Raw genomic sequence first — 21,362 nt, forward strand, 5'->3', positions numbered from 1 at the left:
ATGCTGATACCAAGGGTTTATTTATTTATTTATTTATTTATAATAAAGCTATATGCTACTTCTTCCATCTAGATGAGGAAGGACTGTTTAAAGGTAATCATGTCACCCTCTCAGTCCTTGTAGAAATCACAGTGTTCATATTCAGGAAGTATGAATATCAAAGATACTGTTATCTGAACTCCCAAGGAAATGTCAGTCATATTTGCTTTCACGTTCCTGCAAGAAGTCACAGCACCTTAATACTTCAAATGTAATTGCAGATGAGATACTCTTTCAAGAACTTGATTAATGTTGCAAAGTGAAAGTCCAAGGTTAAAAGCCATAAGTCTCCCTTTTGTCACGACACAATCTTTAATTACTCTGCTGCATTTCTTTGACAGTGATGCCCTGTTTTGTAGGGGAGGTTGGTGTCTGTGAGAGAAGTCTCACATCTCACCTTTCATAGATGGTGGAAGAAGAGGCTGAAATGGCTTTGTGCTCCTATGGAGCTGTGTTCAGCTCTGGGCAGGTCTCCCTGTGTTATTGGGAACTGACTTAAACTTTCATAAAATGGTTCAACTCTTTAGTTAAATCTTAGGAACCACTAGCTGGTTAACAGAAAGCTCCAAAACATAACCCACAGTGAAAGGTTCTGTAATCGAGAAAGCTGCTGAATGTGAAATTCTTTAGGTGTTGTCAGGCCCTAAGAACCCCAGTGTGGGAATACAGAATTGTTAGATTTTATTTGCACTTTGGTCTGTTTGACCTAGATCAATAAATGGATTTAGGCTGCAAGATCCCGCGGGGTTAATATCACCTATCTTCGAGAACTGAGGTTTGTATCTGTAATTCCCCATGTATGAAGTAAGGATAATATCATTCCTTTTCCTCTCACAAGGGTACTGTGAAATTAAAGGCCGTACGATTTGAGAGACTAAATCTGTAGATAAAGCGCAGAAACGTTGCTGTTAATTCTGTCTTAACAGGCAGTTAGGAGCAGTCTGTGGTTAATAAGCCTTAATGATAGAAGAAAGAGGGAGAAATAAATATTCAGTATTTGCCCCTTAATTGTCTGTTTTGCCCTGCGCAGCAAATGAAGTGGAGAGCCTTTTTGGCAGAGCCAAGAAGGGAAGTTGGAGATGAGTAAAGACAGCAAGGAGGATTTTTTTTTTTAAAGTTTGATTATATGCTTTAATTGAAACAATTCCTAAATCTTAACTCTTCTCTGAAAGTTTCTGCCTATTAAAAAAACAGGGGCGGGGGGAAAATCCATTCTGTTTAAAAAAAGAAACCTCCTGAAGCAGCTGCAAGTTTTACGGCCTTGCTCGGGATCTCTGGCCCTCGAGAGGCCGATGTAGCGGGGCAGGAGTCGAGGCGCTCGCAGTGCGGTGCCACGGGCTCTTTGACCCAGTTAATCCGCAGCTCGGGAAGGAAGTGGCCCGAGTCCTGTGTCCCGAGATCAATGTTTCTCTTTGCCCTTTCCCTGACCAGGCCGCCTCCATCCTTCGGGGCCCGCCGGTGCGTCCTGGGCTTCCGTTGGCCTTTAGCTGCGGCTTCTCCGTCCGCGCTCCCATCAGAGGTGCCCTTGACTTGTCTTTCCCATTTTTGTCCGTTTTTCTACCGAGCCTCCGCCGCGCGGTGGCCTGAGCAGCCCCATCTCCCCTTTCCTGCCTCCTTTTGGGTGCAGGCTCCTGCTGCCTGGCTCACGGCCCCGTCTGTTTCTTTCTGTGCCTCGTGCTTTGGGCTGCAGTCCCGAGCAGCTCCCCGGGAGCTGGCGCAGGGCCTTGGTGCGCTCCGGCTTCCCCTTCCTCGCTGCCGGCCGCCCGCGGCGGAGCCGGCCCCCACTGCTCTGCTTCCAGCCTGGAGCGGCTCCAGCACCTGGACGTGCTCCGCGTGGGGCAGCCGGGGAGGGACAGGAGTCCAGCGCTCCTCTTGTGGGGCCGGAGCAGCCTCATCCGCGCTCGCTGCCACTGTGTGGGGAAGCATGGGAGGTTTGAGCATGCCAGGGAGGGGAGACAGGCGGGAAAGTCAGGTTATTTATGGGATACAGCCTGTATTTAGCTTATCCAAAGTTACACTTGAGCATTGGGAGCCAAGGAAGGAGTGCACGTCCCCTAAAAGTGAAGAGCAGTCTAATACCCCATCTTCCTGTTACCGTAGTGCAGCAGGGCTCTGCCCTGCTATTTTACAGCACTTGCGCCCAGCGGTGCTGGAAGCCTTTCCTTTGGTGGGAGTGCCAGCCGCGGCTTTTAAGGTAGCTCTCGCTTTAAGGTCCTGCCTTGTTCACTGTGTCCCTCGCATTGATCATTCATTGGCAACTTCTGCATCCCGGTATCTTAATTAAAAAAAAAAAGAATCTGAACCTTGTGCGCATTAATCCTAGCTGGATTGTGCAGGCTGTTTCTGCTTTCTCAGGGTTACTTCAGATGATATTTTAAAAGCGAAATGGTGCAAACTGATAAGCAGCTGTGCCAGTATTTCTGCTTTCTGTTTCTTGTGAGCACTGCAAAGAAGAAAAGAGCGCAAGAGAACCGATGCTTTTCATTGTTGTCTTTAGTAGTCAAATGTACCGATTCCACAGATAATGTTTTTTCTTCTCTCCTCTCCCTCCACCCCCCATCTGTGTGAGTGAGTAATTAGTTTTGAAATGCACCAGAATCCAGTAGGATGTAATCTCCCCTGAAACAGGCCTGTTGATTAAAGCCACGGCGGTGTGGTTGAACAAGCCAGGTTGCATCTATTCCTCTAGATACAATGTGTAAAACTAGCAATTGCTGGAATAATTTGTGCCAGTTTTCACTGTGAAATGGATTGTAGTGCGAAAAAGAGTTTATGTTGCAGGCACAGCAGCAGCTAGTAGGGCTTTTCTAGTATAAAAGTTCATGTAAGAAAACTGCCCTTGACTGGGGAGAAAAAAGTATGGTCTGTCCTAAAGCAGCATGTAAAATTCTCGTATTTTAGCCAGGTACAAAATGAGGAGTTTTTCAGTATGCCTTGATCTCTGTCTCAGAACATCTCTGGCTGTTTTGGAAGTTTTTATAATTTTTAGAATTATTTTTGAAGGAAAGTGAAGGCATGTTTTGTGCACGCCTTTCTGGGATGTTATGCCATCACACCTCATGACCAGGCACCGGCATGCCACTGAATCTATTAAGTTGTTTGCAGTAAACAGATATATTTTTTTTTTCTTTTTTGCCTGAAGGTATGCAAGCAGATCTGACTGGCAACTGTGTCATCAAGCAGGATATTTTAAAAATTTTCAAATATATGCAATTATATTGAGCAGTGTTACAGACTCACGTTTTGGGGACAGGTATTTAAATGTTTAAAGCCTGCTAGGTCTTACTGTTCTGTTTGTTTATTTATTTTTTATTTTTTTAAAATGTTTTTATGGTTGTCTGTAAACTGGGCATGCAATTTTGACCATAACCATGTTTTCCCTGGTAGCAGTCTGCGTGCTGTGTATACACAAGATGGTTTTGTGGCAGCTTGATCCCAAGCTCTGGGCAAAGAGGGTAAGAGTTGAGGCCATCACAGCTTCAGGTCTACATGGTTTGACTTTAGGCTCAGGTTTTAGGCTCTTGCTGCTGTAGGAGCCTTCCTTCCTAAGGGTCTGCGCGCTTGCGGAAGGGAGAAGCCTCTCCGAAGGGCGGCTGGGCACCCCCATTAGGCTCTGGATGCCCTTTGGAAGAGCACTGTGAATACCCCCTCTATATACCAGTAACTGGTTCATGGTAATAATATGACCCTCCAACAAGTTATTTCTCCCAAACAGAGCTGTATCAGTTTTCCCCAAGCTCTGAACAGTAGTATTAATGTAGTGAGTTATTCATTCTTTTGGCATGTTTTTATTTCACGGAAAAACATCTACGTTGTACTTCAGACTGGATATGAGTTGCTGGAAGCCTTTCAGATTTCTGTTAAATCTGTAAGGAAATCAGCTTACTTTCTTATACTATAAGCACATTCTGCTTGGCTTTCACAGGAGGTGCTGCATGGGTGAATGAGCCCAGAGCGTTCCAGCTGGCGCAACAGCTTTATTTATGCAGAGCAATGGCATGAAAGGGTTTTGGAAAATACTTTTAATGGCTTCGGGAGTGATTTATACTAATGTTGAACCACAAAACTCCTCCAAGTTCTTGCCCACCTTCGCTGTGGTTTCAAGTAGCAAGGCATGGGCTCTGGGGATGACCCAGTCGGTCAAGAAACTCTGTTCTAACGGGAAAAAGTAGAGGTTTTCTTAAGGTGTCTTTGTCTGGTCCTAGGGTTTACCATGTGGCCATAAAGCTTCAACAGTCTTTCTGTCCATCATGCAAAAAAACGTTTCTGCACACATGGTGAGGCTTTTATATCTCAATTTTAAAATGCTTTAGGTCTTTCTGAAATGATAACATGTACTTTATCATTTTGACAACTCATTTTACTGGCAGTAAAGGATTGATTGAGTTACCTCAGCATGTATTTCATTATCCCTTTCTTCTTTTTTTGTGTGTATTTCTCTTTTTTCTGGGGACTTTTTTAGTTGCATTTTGTCAGTTGTGAAACATGTTAAAATTTTACCTTCTCTTTCTATATATGCTTCCGTATGACAGAATCAGCACAAAATAGGATGTGCAAAAGGATAAGTGGTTTAAATGAAATAGAATGTAAGCACATGATACCAGTCACTTCTTGCATCTTCTTCCTAATTGTAATTTCTTATGCTTGCAGTTGAACTATAGGCAGGAAGTGACTTGACCACAGATTGAGGGTGGGGGAGGGGGGGAACCCTCAGAAGCAGCTTGTGATTTTCATAGTAAAATGAGAATTTCTTTCCCCTCTGTAAGATAATGCAGAAACTCCATAGGAAAAAAAAATGTAGGTTGTTTGATGGGTAAGTGAAGTAGCAGGGAAGTGTTTTCAAAGGAGCTCAGTCACTGTTGAACTCCATATCCAAGTCATAAACACATACATGCTAATTAAGTGGTGATACAGTAAATACAAAGCAACTGGTCAATATTAAATTCAAATTTTAGTAAAACAAGTATTTGTGCAGAAATATCCTTTTCTGTGCTATTGAAGGATTCGGGACTCCAAGAGCTTGATTGCAGCTCCCTGTTTTGCTCAGTCTGTCCAGGACTCCCAAGGGAAAATGAAGTTCATGTAACACTGTTGCTGGGAGGGAGTCACAAACTGAGAGATAGGATCCAAAAATCCCCCGTGACCAAGGAGAAGGACATTATCTGGCTTTCCAGGAGTAACCGGAATTACCTGTTGGTGCAGTGCCTTCTCTTTGACTGCTTTGAAAGCTAAGGAAAAACTTTAAGAATATGACTGTGTCAGTTTGAATGCAATATTGGCATTCCTGGTTCAAGGAAATTGCATGGGACATGCCACAGAAGTATATAATGCAGAATGAGTCACACAGACAAGTCCCTCGAGCTCAGGAAATGGTATCAGTTGGTCTCAAGAATAAACTGAATAAAGAACTTTCCAAGGGTTTCCTTGGCAGGGGGAAGTATATAAATACAAAGTTTCTAATTATTCACCTACAATATATATAATGGCTGTGCTTGCTTTGTGCGAGATTCAAGGAAGAAAAACAACTGTTTCTGGTCCATAAAAATGTCTAATAAAAGATTGATTTGCTACATGCTGTGTTTTCCTGACAGTCTGACAATCCTGTTTAATATAATTGGCAGTCATCAAAAGTAATTTTAGTTTTGGTTTTCATTCTTTTTTTTAAAAAAAAAAAAAAAGACTGCAAAAGCACACAGCAAGCTGTTTGTTGTGGCATTTGCTGGTAGACCTGCTGAGTAAGGTGAGGAGAAGATGGGGCACGTTGCATTTGGGAAGGGTGGGACACTCTCTGATGACATCTGGGAGGTGATTCGAAATTGGGACAGCACCAACAGAAATGCAGATAGATTCAGGCCTTGTATGTAATGAAGATAAATGAGCTCAGGCTGGAAGCTGAATGGCTCTGGAGGGACAGGTGGTTATGGTTCTGGACTCTTTGCCTTACAGAAAGGCTTAGTAGAGGTGCAGTGTGTGTGCTACCTGCATGCGTGCTCATTAATCTGTATTCCAGATTATCAGTATGCAGAAAGTTTGGATTTACTTGTAAAGTTATGTGCCCACTTAAGTCTCTGAATTTCAGGTTGGTTTCATAGTTTTGAATTCAAAGTGATATTTTGTATTCAAAATGTCTGTGGTACATTTGATGTTATCATATAAGTATAGTGGATTGCTCTACATATCTGAGCACTTAGTCCATCTTCTCGAATATGCCATAAAAAGCCAAGGGATAAGACTGCCTCTGACTGAGATGGGCAGCTTTGTGGCCAATATTTACTTCATGATAGAGGATGTATTTTCTTCTACTGTGAATACTCTGTCTTACCAGAGGACATCTCTTTATTGCTGCAAACTTTAGATGTAGTCTGCAGAGTGCTAGGTATAGGCTGCAGAGTACAAAAATGCTGCTCCGTTAGCCTAATGAAACACTTCTGGATATGTCAGGTTTCTAATGTATGTTTTCATTGTTAGGACCCTGTGTGGAACGGCATGTGATGTCTCAAAATGATGTGAAGCATGAACTTTTTGGTAATGAGACAGCTGTTTGTGGGTTTTTTTTTTAGTACCTTAAGAAAATCAGACCTCGTAGATAAAGTTTCCTGAGAAATTCTCAAAATTCTCCCAGGAGGAACTGCAAAACACATAACATACAACATGTGCCATAACAACACAACGACCTCAAAGCACTCGTTCTCAAAAAAAAGTTTTCTCTGCTCTAGACTTCCCATTCCTACAAAACACACTTGCTTTTCATTTTCAGAAATGGTAAATTTAGTCAAGATTTGGTATTTCAGCACAGATGCCCCACTCGATGAGTGGCGACTTCAGCTCGGGAAATGAATTTTGGTTATTGTCGTTTGCCAGGATCATAGCTGACTTCATCTCTGAGCAAGGGTTGGGGATGGCTTGTTTGGTTTGCACTGATTTGTCTTAACTCATTTTAAAAATTACATTTTTTAAGCAGAAATAGTGTTGATGATGTTTCTATGAACAGCTCTAATATTTTTAATCGCTCTATTTTCTTGGTCTGGTTCTGCCATGGAATTGCAGGAACTAGGTGGGACAAAAGCCTGAGCGCTGCTCACCCTCCCTCCACTCCCAATGGCTTCGGGCTGTGCTTGGGTTCACTCCTATTGCTGCTCTTCTCTTGGTTTCCTTTTTGTTTTGTTTTTGCCTTTTTCAGGAAACCTGCTCTTTTATTTCATGGTCAGTCTGGTAGAACAAGGAAAGCCCAGCCTTGTTGACCATTTATCCCGCAAGTACAGAATTTTCCCTTATTTGAAGGCACTGCAATTCTGTTAGGTGCTTTTGGTAGAGCCATGCATTGAACCGTATTTTGCTGTTATCCAGCCGAGAGGGAAGAAGAAAGACAAAGAATCGGCACATCGTGTGAAAACATGGTCCCTGTCCATAAACCGGACTGTGGATTTGGCCTTTGAGGCTGGTGCAGTCTTACGTCTTGCAGCTGGGTTTGCTCAAGCTTCTCTCAGCCATCCAAACTGAAATTGTGTATATCGCCATGTCTTTCCTCACAACTAATTTATTCTGATTCCTTAAACTTATTCCCACTTGTTGAATTTTCTTTTTTCTCTCCGCTCCCCTCCCCCATGATGGCGCTTCAAACTGAAACGTGTACTTTCCAGGTGTGTTATCAGACTCATATTCACTATAATCCTCTCAGTGGTCCAAGAGCTTCGCAAAAAGTTGGGAGTTAGAAGTACACGCTAGTAATTTGCCAGAATTGTCCCTCTTGTGTTCTCTTTCCTGCTCCATGTTTAACCTTTGGAAGATCTGAATCAATTCCCCCCCCCCAGTCCTCTGATGCCTTCATAGCTCTTGCTGTTTATAAACTATGGAGTCGATGTGGGTTTTTCCATCTGGTTTTACACTGACTCCATTAACCTCTCCCAACTGTTTCCCTGGCACAAAATGGCGCCGGGCTGGTGTCTGGGAGGCCTCGGCTTCGTTTGCAGCTCAGACACTGCTCTGCTCAGTGACGTTAAGGCCGGTCACAGCATCCCCCCATGCCCTAGCTTCCCCTGCCTGTCGACAGAGAAGAGGGGACGCCGCTTCCTTCTCCGCAGCGCTCCGAAAATGCGCGAAGGGCCTCGTCCCTGTGCGCTGCTCTCCCCAGCAGCAGCGTTCCAGCGGCACTTTGCGTGAGGTGTTTGACCCTCGTTACCTGGTGTATAAAAAACAGAGTAGCTCACAGGTTAGAGGTGCATCTCTTCCAAAATATGTTCTGCCTACCTTCTCTGCCTTTTTTTTTTTTTTTCTCCTCCCTCAGCCTCAATATTTCTAAGTTTTTTTGTAACCTTTCTCCTTCTCTTGCCTGCCTGTCAAACAGATGTGCTTGTGCTCCTGGGTCCCAGTTGATTGTTTCTTCTTCCTGCCAAAGAAGAAGACGTGGAAACCTCTGTTTGCCTGGTGATTTCTACTGCTGTAAAATGCCCTCATTCAGTGGCTGTTTTGAGTGCTGAGGAGGAAGGCGGGATTACACTGGACCAGATCTTGGCCTTCGTCCAGCTATCGCATGAGTCCATACAAAGCTGGCAGTTCTGAGTTAAACACACAGTATCTGCTTAAAAAAAATTGTTAACATCTCATTAGGAGACAAGTACATTTACTGGCTATGGCTTTTATAGTTTATGAAACAGTTTTGGCCCTGTTTGGGATTGTGCCAGCTCAGATGAGTGCTTTATTTAGCAACACCTGGCTTCCCCCTTGGGCTCTTTGCTTCCACTTACTTTGTGCCCCCATCTGAGATGTGGCAACAAGGGTGGCTCCTGCTTCTTCTCCATTAATCACCTCCCCAAATCCTCAACCTCTTATTTCCAGGAGCGTGGTTTTACGTTTCTCCAATTTTTTTCCCACCTTGATGAGCCTCCTCCTCCCTGCGATGGACACTAGTTCCTTAATCCTCCCAGTTTTGCTTAATCCATGTTCTGTGCACTCTGCAGCCTCCCTTCTTGGTCTTTGAAGTCAGAGCAATTTGGAGAAGGGCTTGCAGCTTGGCTAATGTTCGGCTTTATTTAGCGAGCGTAATTGTGGTAATTCTTAAGGCTGCTTTTGGATGAAAGCAAAATAAATATGTTGTGCTGATTTGACGGAAGTGGCATAGTGAGCCTAGTGTTGTGCAGGAAAAAAAAAAGTTCAGTAGAGCATGCTAATACTTTGAGATAGGTAGATTAAAAGGAGGAGAGGTTTGCTTTTAATTTGGTAAGTGGCCGATGCACGTGGTCACAGTAGCCAGTATTTATTAGAGCTCTGCTTCCAAGATGAAGTTTGCACATGTAACTGATAGGGTCAGTACATATATTAGAAGAGTTTCTATATTACTGGCTGTTGATAATAATAGAAAGATCTCTCAGCTTTCTGCGTGGCCGGGCTTGTACTTTTCATCCATATTTTTTGACTCCTAATTTTGGGCCTTTTTTTTCTTGTTTCACTAAGTAAGTCAATTGGTCTGCCTGTATGTGTGTGGGTCACTAGATGCCCTAGTCAGATGAACGGTTGCAGAGAGGCTTTTTAGTATTTCCTTATGTTGATTACTTTAATGCTGTCACTTGAACTGTGCTGGGTCGATTCTTACACTTAGGATTTGATAAATAGAACTGACTACTTCTTCATCTATTTTAAATGCATTTGCCTAGTCATAAACTGCTGTAGTAATAAAGCTTTTGGAGAGGTCCTTTCTTCAGTATTGGTGTGTGTGCAATACATGGTGGCTTTAGGAGAGCCCATAAAAGAGCTTTTGACCTAACAAGGATATGGATCAGAATCTTTGTGTGCAACAGCATTTCCAGACTTAGAACACATGCTATTTTCTTTTTTTTAATGTGCATTTGTACTTTTCATGCAGGAAAATTGGAGTTATTTCTAAATAGTCTTGATAGAGCTTCTTCTCTTTCCTTCTTGGAGCAGCTGCCTCCTACTGCAGCTTTGCTGTTGACATTTCTTGTCTCCTAAAAAGGCTTTAATTTAATTAATTAATTTTAGGGGTTGAATCAATGCAATTGATTCCTTTTACATTTTGGATTACAGTGCCAATTGCTTAGTAATTATGAAATGGATTTGCCTCTTTTTAATATTTATCTTGCACTTGGGTAACTCTCATCAGGTATCTTTCTAGCCCTAGTGGGTAAGATATTACAGTTTAATTACAAAGATTCAAAAATTGACAGCTTGAGGCTGGCTTCATTGGCTGTGTCAATTATATTGTTGTTGTTTTCTTAGAGCAAGTACTGCTTTTAAAGTTTGTACTCCGAGCCACTTTCTGTGTTTAGTAGAAAATCAGTGGGGACAGATTAGTTAAAGAATGGGAGAGTAATTTGTAATAAATAGCGCGCTGTGTGTATTCTGCTGGAGACAATATTGTTTTCATTCCATCCTTGGTGGGGAGGGACTTGGTATCTTATTGCATGGTGCCATAGAGCTGGTAATTAATTTTACCAATGCATGGGCTAGGTTGTCCTCTCTGTGTTTACCACGGCTTCCCGATATTTTTAGCCTTGGAGTTAAAACCAGGCTGTGACTGGCACTACTCTGCCTGCACATCTGCCCAGCCAGATAGTTATGTTTCCATTATGTTTCCATGCGTTCCCTGCATGTTTTTTTAATGGTCATTGATCAGCCTATAAAAGTCATGGGGAGCGGAAATGCACTTACCGAGGAAGACAAATAGACAGCAGCAGCAGGTTTTATCAGAAATGCAGCTAGAGTGTCGAAAGGTTGAGGGGGGGAAAAGTGAAATAAAATTCTAGTGTTGATGTGTAACATCTCACAAGTAAAACTAGCGATCCTGGAACTCAGTGAAGTTCAAAACTGTGGCTTATAATAAAAAATCACTCCGAATCACTCCTGTAGCTCTACTCCTTTTTCAGAGTAGAATATTTCTTTAGCAGAAATACAGTTTATCAACTCTAAGCATATATGCTCAATTCTCATGTCCAAAAAATCGTATTTATAAGTGACATGGTTTTCTTTGCCCTTATTCCTTTCTCTAGATATAAGAAACACATTTCTCTAAACATGGGTGAAACGGAGCAGAGACCAACAGCAGGATCCCGGTTAGGAGCACAGGAAAATGCTGGAATCAGTACCTTGGAGCATGGACAAAAGCCACCTATGACACCTCCGGGAAAACTCGTCTCCATCAAAATCCAGATGCTGGATGATACGCAAGAAACTTTTGACATCCCGGTAAGTACAAGAAGGCTTGGGGGGCTGAAGATTTTCCAGGGATTTCTAGAAGTTGATGATTTCAAACCAGTTCTGGTTTTATTGCAAATTTGTGATTCTTTGCTGGCCAGTGAATTCATGTTGTGAAGAAAATGATTGTTGCATCAATCGGCATTAAATAAGTGGTGGCGCAATAGAATGATATTGAACACTGGTAGAGAATTGTAAAAATTGTAAATTGCAGTTCTTGTTTCTGTTTGAATAGCTTCAAAGGAAGTCAAAAGGGTATTTTGTGTCTTTTTCTCTCCAAAATATTGTATCAGTGGCTTATTCCACTTTCTAAACAGTTTATGTATTTTTTTCTTGGTGCTGTTTTCCCCTTGATCCAGTAAACCCCAGCTCTACAGGGATTTTTTTCCCCTTGGCAAGACCTTAGAAGGTTGACTTGAAATCATCAAAGTTTTTGCTAATTTGTATCACTCTTACAGCCACCAATTGCTCACACACGCGCTGAGTGCAAGGAAGGAATCAAAGCAATCCCAGTTAAAGTTTCTCTGTACGCTCGGTGCCCGTTGAAATTAATGTTGGTTTGTGCTCGCCAAGGAAGGGAATAGAATTACTGCTGCTTTTGTGTGCATGATCAAAAGATTTAGTCTGGATTAGTTTTGGTTTGAAGACCAACTCTCTTTTATACTATCTAAGAGCTGGTAACCACTAATGATTTTAACATGGCGTCCTAAAGTAATTAACACTTAAGGGGCTGGAAGGGTGTTGCTGTTATGGAAATGTACTGGAACGTATGTTTTTCAAAGTTCTCAGGGTTCAGTGAATAGGAAACTGGAAACTCGAGTTCAAATTTCATCCTTTGTTACTAGCATTTTATGTAGCCATGGCAACCACCATGCCTTCTTTGGCTCAGTTTTCCCTTCTGCAAAATGGGGATTTACCAACGAGGTAAATGGATCTTCTATGTGTAATGCTCCGTGAAAGTCCTTATAGTTTGTGATAAAATGTTGTCTGGGTATTAAAAATTCTGATTAGGAAAAAAGCAAACTTACTAACAAGTTAATTTTTTACCTGTTTGCAAGTTTTTGTGCTTTCCATGCTGCACTTTGTTTTCCAACTAGTCCTATGTGTTCAGCTTCAGAACTTCACGTATTGTCAAGGACTGAGACAGGTATTTGCAAACTGAATTGTCATAAAGTAAAACGCTCATGTAACTGAGGTCTATGATACTTCATGTGTAACTAATATAACTGACAGTGCTCAGATGTCCATTGAGGCCCAAGAAAGCTGAGTTTAAATCATTAGATGTTAATTAAATACATGCTTCTTATCATATGTAGCACAAATATCCTTATTATCCCACAGATGACATTTTCTTTTCTTGAATGCTGCTTCACCATCCTAAAACTCTTTGGAAATGAGGGGCTTCATCTTTAACAAACACAAGGGATTATTTTGACATCCGGATCCTTCTGGGAAGTTGTTCGGAAACGAACACGAGTAGCAGATGAATGCAGTACACCATTATAACTCCATCCTTGCTCCTGGCAGCTTGAGAAAAGCGCGTTTTGTTCCAACTTCAGCATTAGATTGTTAGTCTGTTAGTCTGTGTTCTTTAGCCTTTAGCGATATTTGGAAAAGACCTGGGCTTCAACACCTTTCTGTTTAGATCACTTTAATAAGAATGCTTTATGAGGCTTTCATTTCATAATTACATCTATTCCAGCAGAGTCCAGTTGGTTTTAAAATTGGATTTTTTGGTGTATTTTGTAGGACTCTTAGATGGTAGAGTCTCTTAAATTATATGTAGTCAAACGGAACTATACACATCATTTTTGGTTTCCTTTTAAAGGCATAAATTTTACAAAACTGTAAAACTTCTATTACATCTAAACTGGATTGTTTATTCAAGTTGGAAAACCCATATTCCCATTTACAAGCTTGCTGTTTTTAGCCAGATTGTTGCAGTATACACAGAAAAAGAAACTGACACCATTTCAACAAAATATTTTGGGCAGCAAGTGTGGATGTGGGCAGAGGATGTGAAACATATATGCCTAAGCACATCTGTGGACTTATTTTTGGTGGAGAATTAAGAGCGTTTTACACCAGTAAATGTCTGATCTACTCTTTCCAAAACTGCAGCTCCTGATTGTCATGTTTATGAAAATAATATTCCAAATATGAAATAAGTATAAAATAAGAAAATATTGTGTTTCTGACAGTTTCAGGATTTTGCTGGTCATCTTTTTCCCTATTGGCATAAGGGCCAGATTTTAAGCTGATTTATTACTGCAAATTCTGTGATATTCTTTTATAGGAAGGTAAGAAATTGTAAGTTATGTCAATTTATTATTTGCTCTTGAGTTCCATGTAAAAACAAAGCAAAAAAAAAAATACTGGTGTTCTCCCCTCCTGAATTTTGGTAAAGAAATAAAACAAACGTGACTGACTGTCTAGTTCGCCCTTTTGTTCTAGATTCAGCCCAACTATCAGTTAAAACTGCAAAGGGATCTTTGCATGTGGTGTTTTCCTTGACTGCTTTTAAATCATCTTCCAGGAGAGAAGACTCAACAGGCCTGCAGTGGGGCAACCCCCTTCCTCTTATCCTGTGCAAATGGTCTGGTTTTATTAGAACAGAATCCTTCAGATTTTGGAGTCTTCTCTGTACACTGTAAAAGAGCAGAAAAGTGTGACCTACTTCCATCCCAACCGCAGTGCTTCTGTTCTTTGGGCTCCTATTTAAAAGTAAATTAACTTTAACGTCATTTGTTCTTCTAGAAGAAGGTTGCTCTTTACTGACCAACTTGTGGTGCTAGTGTTTTGGAGTTACATAATAACATTCCCAGCTCATTAAATTAGCTTCTCACAAGCAAAAGAAAGAAAAAAGAAAAAATCCACATAGCTTCATGTAGACCCATAAGTGACATTTTTTAGCCAAAGAAAACATTAAGTCTATGGAGTAAACTTGTATGGGAGACTTGAAAAACAGAAGCCCAGAATGAAGCCTTTCATTTTTGCAGATGCAATATTGCAAAAGAAAGGCTGCATAAAAAAGCTTTCATATTCAGCTCGCTGTTAACAAGCCAATATTTCATTGCAGAATGTGCAAAAATTCCAATGTTCCAAAAAGCCAATAAAAGCCTGAATCCATAACCCTGGCTCCTTAATACGCATCTCGTTTGGATTGCCAGCCCGGTTAGCTAGCTGCATGTTTTGTTCCAAGCAAATGCAGATATCTAGGGGGGAGCCTAGGCACTGTTTCTTTCAGAAAAGATTACTAAAACATTATTGTGATGACCTGTTAAAGTTCAATATTTCAATTACCATAAATGGGTAATGATTCAGGGACTCAGACCATGGCTGAGATGATGCCTGTCCCTGACCATATCCCCACTCTGTGGATTGCTGATCCTGATTTGATTGGAATGACACTGCTGAGACTATATAGAAGATCAGAGTTGTGGTTTTTTTTTTTTTTTTTTTTTTTTTTTAAAGGCATCTGCGGTGAGATGAAATTATGTTAAAGGAGGCAAGGATTCTTCTTTTGCTTAGGATCTGGTCTCTTTAATTAAAAACAAATACTCTTTATGGTTTCTGGATAAAAATATTTGCTGCCTTTTTGTGGCTGTCTTTTGGAGAAACCAAACACACTTGTCTGCCAGATTACTCAAGTTTATTAAACATCTGTTTTCTGTCTTATGTAAACTTTCTTTCTCTCCAAGTGCCTTCAAGCTTTGTTGAAATATGCAGGATTGGAAAATGTCATCCGCTTTGAGGGATTAACACCTGGTTTCTTAAGCAACGGGAGTCTCTTAATAGAAAGCAGGGTGAGGGTATAATCCATAGTAAACAATGGTTGTAAACATCTTGTTTCAATTTGCTTTTCTCTCAGAAGAGGAAGACTTCCTCATCTTTAGCTTATCTAAGAGTAAAGAACAAATGGTCTTGGTATGCAAGTATTTTTATTCCCTATGAGCTCAGATGCAGTGAAGCTGAGGAGAATTTTGGTACCTAATGTTCAAACTCTCCAGAAAATAAAAAGGGACCTCATAATCCTGTTTTGGCTATTTCTTAGAGCTAATGTGTTGCATTGTTTTTTTCTTTTTTTGTTTATTTGTTTCTGTAATTGTCCTGTTGATTCATATTCCCTGTCAGAGGGAGATACCTCCTGGTGAGAGCAGCTGCAAACTTCAGACCAATAGAATTATTAAGAAAAAAAATAATATCAAAAAGCCTGAGCACGTAAAAGCAAAGGTCATATAGGCAGCATGTGCATGCTAGCCTGGGGGTATGAAAGGAAATCTGATCCTTGACATTTATAACTATATTGACAGAGCTTTAAGTGTAGATCAGACCTTTGGCAAGGTCCCAGAAATAGCTTCTTAGCAGTGCAACATGAAATCACAAATAAAACCCTATCAGCAAATGGTGTCATTTCTTTACACCAATAAGATCAATTGTCTGGACTTTTGTACTCATGGCTAAGAGCTTCATTGGGTGCTGTTTAAAGCATATATGTCGATGCCCTTAGGTTATTTGATAAGGCTTAAGCCTTATCAAATCCTTCCTTAACAAGGTGCTGAAGAATGGACAGGGTTCTTCAGAAGGGTGTAAATTGGGGCTTCATCAAGGCCGAAGGTGAGATTTCTACACACCGTATTCCTCCCAGGTTACCTATCCCTGTGTCCACCTTGCACATGCCCTGTTATTCTACCGAGTACAAAATTTTCTAGCTATGCTTTTTTTTCGTTGTTACATAGAAAACGTTTTCTGTGGCATTTATGGATTATAGTAATTGCTTTATGCTAAGTATTCACCCCTCTCATCAATGTGTATTATATGTATTATAGCCACATATTATAACCATTTAATTTCTCAATGAATAAGGCATTTCTTTTTTAAGGCATTAGTAAGGCAACACAGAACCGTAAAGCAGTGTTTTATGCCTTCTTCACCAGCTTCAGCTGTTATATGAATTGCACTTGCTTCCAGCGTAGAAAATGAGCAGCAGGTCAAATGTCAGTTACTCATCAGTCTGAGGCTTTCTTCTTTTCTCATGCCTTAAATTATTTGGCTATCACTGACAGGCTATTTCCAGTGAACATGAAACATTTAAATGTTGCCTAATTGTCACTCTGACACTGCTGGATCTTCTGAAATTACAAGAAGAGAAGCTTTTTTTTTAATAGTTCAGAAACCCAAGAGTTAAGTTCCCACCAGGAGACTCTCAGTAGATATGCAGTAAACTTGTTTGTTTATTCTTGTTAAGACAGCATTAGAATGTCCTTATTGAAAGGTAGGAGATTTTATTTATTGGTGTGAATAAATTGCAGGTTTATGATTTCAAAACGGAAGGAAACATAATCACAATCAGGCTTTTGTAGCCTCACCCAGCTGCCTGTGTAAACTGCCAATTGATTTTCTTTTTTTTCTTTTTTTTTTTTTTTTAATTAAAGTATTTTGTAGAACCAACTTGCAGGATATGTACTTGTAACTGCTAGCAGATTCAGTCCATCTTCAGCCCGGACTGATGCATTTGAAGATAACTTAGAAATGGATGCAACTTTCTTGAATGAGTTAAACATACTTTATAATCGGGGAATAGTTCAGGTAATGCCTCTTTCGCCCTCTGAGTTGAGCTGAGTAGCCCATCGATGTGCCAGTGTGTCACAGAGTGCGGCGCTGCTGCAGGAGAGAGCGGCCCCGAACGAAGAGGCCACGTTGGAAGCATTGCTTGGGACTATTGACCCGCTTTAGTGGGAAAGTAGCATCTGAATGTTGGTAGTCACCTCTGTTCTTGGTAAGTTGGTGTTTCACAGTGCTGGCGAGGAGCTGTATGGGAGCAAGGTGCTCCCCTGTGTGTAGAGGTGGCAGCTGTCCAGGAGCAGTGGGACACGTGTGTCGCCTTTGCTCTTTCTCCCCTTCAAAACGTATGCGTGTATGAGGAGAGAATTAGTGACAAAAATGGAGATTGATGGAGCCAAGCCTACGTTTCCTGTTGCAAGGAGAGTGGGAAGGGTGGTCAGCTCCTCTCTTTCCTTGGACCAGCTTCCTCAGAACTGCTGATTTTCGCCTTCTTTCCTTTCTTCCTTCCCCCAAGAGTGAGATTCATCTAGTTTTAAAATCTTTAAAACCGGAAGAGATGTCAGAACCTTGACTAATCACTCTGAGTTTCCTTTATAGTAACTGGTGAAGATGTGGCTGAAGATTCAGGCTGTTCATCACGCCTGTCTCGAGCATGTATTTTAGGATGAGATTAATTGCTCTTTGGAGATGCTTGTATAGTCCTGTTAAGGGAGCACAGGGCAATAGCTTAGACTTCATTTGTCATCGAGGCACCTAACTTGAGGCACAGGAATTCCTTTGTTCCCTTTAAGCTCCCAAACATGGGAAGTGATACGCGAGTCCCCCCTGCACCCTGTAGCTGGCCCCCTGTGCTGTCTGGCTCAGATGTGCTCGAGTGGGGAAATTGCACTGGTGGGAGTTGCTTCTTTTCTCCCTCCTAATTGCAACAGGGCAGCTGTGAGAGAAAACACCTTTTGGAGGAAAGGTGCCCAGCAGTGCTGTACTGCTGTACACGCTGTGGTTTGCTCAAGTGCAGCCTTTGCCAGCTTAGGGTGGTCAAGCTTTAGTTACTTTCCTTAAGCACAATGTGAAAATGGGTTGTGTCTTGTGGCTGTATAATTTGGAAGGGCATAATGAATGAGCAAGATAACCTTTCAGCAAAAAAAAAAAAAAAAAAAAAAAAAAAAAGCTGCCTTCCTCCATCAGAGGTGCAACTGCCTATGAGGTGCTTCAAGTGTGTGGTATGTCTACAGGTAGAAGAACTGCAGTGTAAGCATGATGGTTTTCCACGAGCACAAGCCTGTGTCAACCTCACATGTGCTGAGTCTCACTCTGCTTTGCCCAGGGTTTAGTGCAAGAGCATAAAGATTAGAAAACTTGGGCTCACATGGCTGGCAAGCACCATTGGTTTGATGGTATCGCACAGAGTGACCAACGGCTATTCAGAGCACCATGAATTTTGGTAATTTAAATTTCAGGTAAAAGTCTATCTCCCTCTATCTTGTTCTCCCATCTGTTTGATAGATGAAGGAAGCTTTATTGTGGAATCTGTTTGCAATTGCTTCCCTCTGCTATTTTGTGTGCAATGGAAAGCCATCCATGTGCACAAAGGTTTAAGCAATATGGGGTAAAAGAAAGGCAAAATTTTGCTAACTGTCCCTTCATTTCCCATTCAGTTCATTCTCAGGGAATATGGTTATGTGTTAACAGTTTATGCCTGCTAATAACACAGCCAGTTGGAATGGCCATCTCTTCAGGTGTCTCTGTCTACTATTTGTCCCTTGCTTTGACTTTTTGCTTGAGGTACCTGCTTTCTCTTTTTGAATTGGGTTCATTCACCTCATACATCGCCGGTCATCATCTGTGCTCTTTTTTTTTTTTTTAACCTCAAACCTTAAGTTTTCAAAAAAAAAAAAAAAAGGGGGGGGGGGGGAAGAAAAATGACAGCTAGGATGAAGTCATGAAGGTGATATCCCTCTGCCTAATATTGGTGCAACCTGGAGGGGCTCGGTCGGGCCCCAGAAGACGCAGCAGTGGATGCCTACGTGCCCACACTGCAGTGCCTTGGCACGGCTGTGGGTAATGCATGCGGGCACGATTAACTGTTGTCTGCAACGTGATTTATGCATTGGCAAGGAAAACGGACGGAAATGCCTGCCAAGCTCTTTGTATGGATTTGAATGCAGCTAATGTGTTAAAATATTTTTTGGATAACTGTGTCAAATTGTGAATAAAACGTGATGCATCTGGCATACATCAAGCTCCAGATAACTCCGTCAACAGCAGAAGTGGATTTCAGCACCCTCCGTGCTTGCCCCCTCCCCCAAGAGGAGCCTTTGACTGATAGAAATTGCACAAACATAATGCTGCCGGAATATAAATAGCAAATGGTGAGTTGTGACTTAGTGCCAATTTCCTCTCTGATGGTCTGTTGGCTGATGCAAATATTCATGCAGAGCACAGCAGCGGGCAGCTTTTCTCCTCGCTTCTTTCAGTGTTACCTTCTCATCTAGTTTTCTGATTGATCCTGGAGATGCTTCTTCTCTTCAGCTTGCCTGGCTTTTGTAATTCTGGTCGTGTTCTCCGGTCGTAACATCTTCATGCGGTTCACACTGAATTCACTTTGTGGTAATTTCAGCTTAGAAGATGGTGGATGATATCCCTGTGTAGGCATTGCTCAGTATGCAGGGGCTGGTTCTCCATGCGTTAAGGGGAACATCTTTTGTTCTTGAAGGCTCTTCACTTTTCAGTGCTTCATTGCCTGGTGCAGATGCTCAGTTTAATTCCCTTCTGTTAACTAACTTCCATCTTCTCAGTTCTTTCTTTTCTTAGAAAACACCCTTTTTTGACTCTTGTAAGTACATACTTCATACAGTTCTTCATAATGTGTTGTTGCAGAGATCTCTTTTTAGTCTCTTTACAATCAGCTCTGACAAAAACAGCCTATATTGGATTTGAAATAACTATATGTTAGGAGAACAACTTCCCTTTCCGCTTATTGACATGGATGAACCAGAGCCTCAGTCAGGCATAAATATGCAGTAACTGGAGTTCTGGAAATAAGCTGGGTTACATACAATAACACCTGAGACAACATGATCCAAGAGACTCCTCAGGGAGTGTTGCCTGTTGTAACTAATCTCAGATATCACAATTTTGAATTGAAAGAGAATTGAAATGGGAGGGATTTGACTTCTGTATGGCAAAAATACAATGTCATTATTTTAACAGTCTATGAAAGAAAATTCTTACTGGAATTATAAAAGAAACTTTTCACATAGTTCCTGTTCTAGCATTGGATTTGTAGTCCAGCCAAAACCAAGCGCAGCAAAGCGTTTCACATTCTTAAATGTTATGGAATAATTTAGAAACACTTCTGCACCCCCAAAAATAAGTGCTGGAAGCTAGCATAGGAAAATGCATTTCATGAAGCACTTGAGCACTCACTCCTATAGACCCACAGAGTGATAAGGGTCTTTTGAGCTAATCTGGTTCAGCCATTCACTCAAGGCACGGCCAGCTACAAGCGGGTTACTCTAGATCCATAAGAAGGCACTTCAGAAATACTAGCTGTAAGGATTCGGGACAAGAGTGCTTATGGTTTTTGTGGTTTGGGGATATATATATATATATATATATATGTATGTATGTGTGTATATATATATATATATGTATGTATATATTTTTTGTCTTGAGAGGTTTGGTTGAAGTTCAGAGTTATCAGTTGAAGATCCATCACTTTTAACTATGTGTCTGGCAACTGAGGTAAAAGGCTTCAGGTTTCTGCTTGGCAAAGAAGTGTTTGCCACCACATCTGTGTACTGAGAAAAAAAAGTAGGTAGTAGTTATTTAATAGTTATTTAATAAATATGAGACACGTTGTAAGCTTACTTATACTCTACATCTAATGTTTGTCAAACTTTCAGATTTTCTTTTTAATTTTTTACTTTGTGTCAAAGACTGACTTTGTCTGTGTATGATTGGAAAGACACTGGATTCTTCTAAAATAGAAGAGCATGGGGGGCGGGAAATAGGCACCTTGTCAGAATTGCTGATGACGTCACACTGTGTTTTACTTAATGATTCTGTTGGTCTGGAAGAGCCAGGTAGAAACATGAGGCCTGCAGGAGCTTTGTGAAGAGCAGAGATGTCACAGCTGCAGCTGAAGTAAACAAACCAAACCAAGCCCGGAAACTCCAGTGCAGTACTTGTGGATTCACACTGTATAGGGAACAGCAAGGTTTTTCATCTTTTTATATAAGGTCAAACTGGATTGCTCCTGTTAGACCAAAGCAGAACCTAAGTGTTGCCATTTCTTTTAATGTCTGTTCTGTGAAATAAATATATTTGAACAGGTACAAGCCTTTCAGTGTAAAGGTCAGTTCTCTGCAGATCATTTTGGATCCATACAGCGTGCTTTTCCTTACAGGGAAGAGTGCATGTGCCCAAGTAACAGAGCTGAGGAATGACACAAGGTTATTGATGAAGCAGTGGCTGAGGAGATGATTTTGGAAGGATCAGTTAATACTGTTACTGCCAGTTGCATTGAAATGGCTTGTTTTCCATACAGG

At 41.2% G+C, this 21,362-nt stretch overlaps 1 protein-coding gene across 4 annotated transcripts in view; it reads left to right on the plus strand.

The window, feature by feature from the left end:
- Window positions 1-21,362, plus strand: part of FARP1 (FERM, ARH/RhoGEF and pleckstrin domain protein 1) — a 191,814-nt gene that overhangs the window by 24,470 nt on the left and 145,982 nt on the right. For all 4 annotated transcript variants that reach the window (XM_088523313.1, XM_088523314.1, XM_088523315.1 and 1 more), the window contains exon 2: window positions 11,043-11,238. In XM_088523313.1, the coding sequence (XP_088379439.1) occupies window positions 11,068-11,238 (171 nt within the window). In that variant the 5' untranslated portion in view covers window positions 11,043-11,067. The remainder of the gene's footprint in view (window positions 1-11,042; window positions 11,239-21,362) is intronic.

The sequence above is a fragment of the Tinamus guttatus genome, unplaced genomic scaffold, assembly GCF_059628265.1.
Source record: "Tinamus guttatus ecotype Peru unplaced genomic scaffold, ASM5962826v1 Tinamus_guttatus_pri_ptg000180l, whole genome shotgun sequence".
Taxonomy (NCBI): domain Eukaryota; kingdom Metazoa; phylum Chordata; class Aves; order Tinamiformes; family Tinamidae; genus Tinamus; species Tinamus guttatus.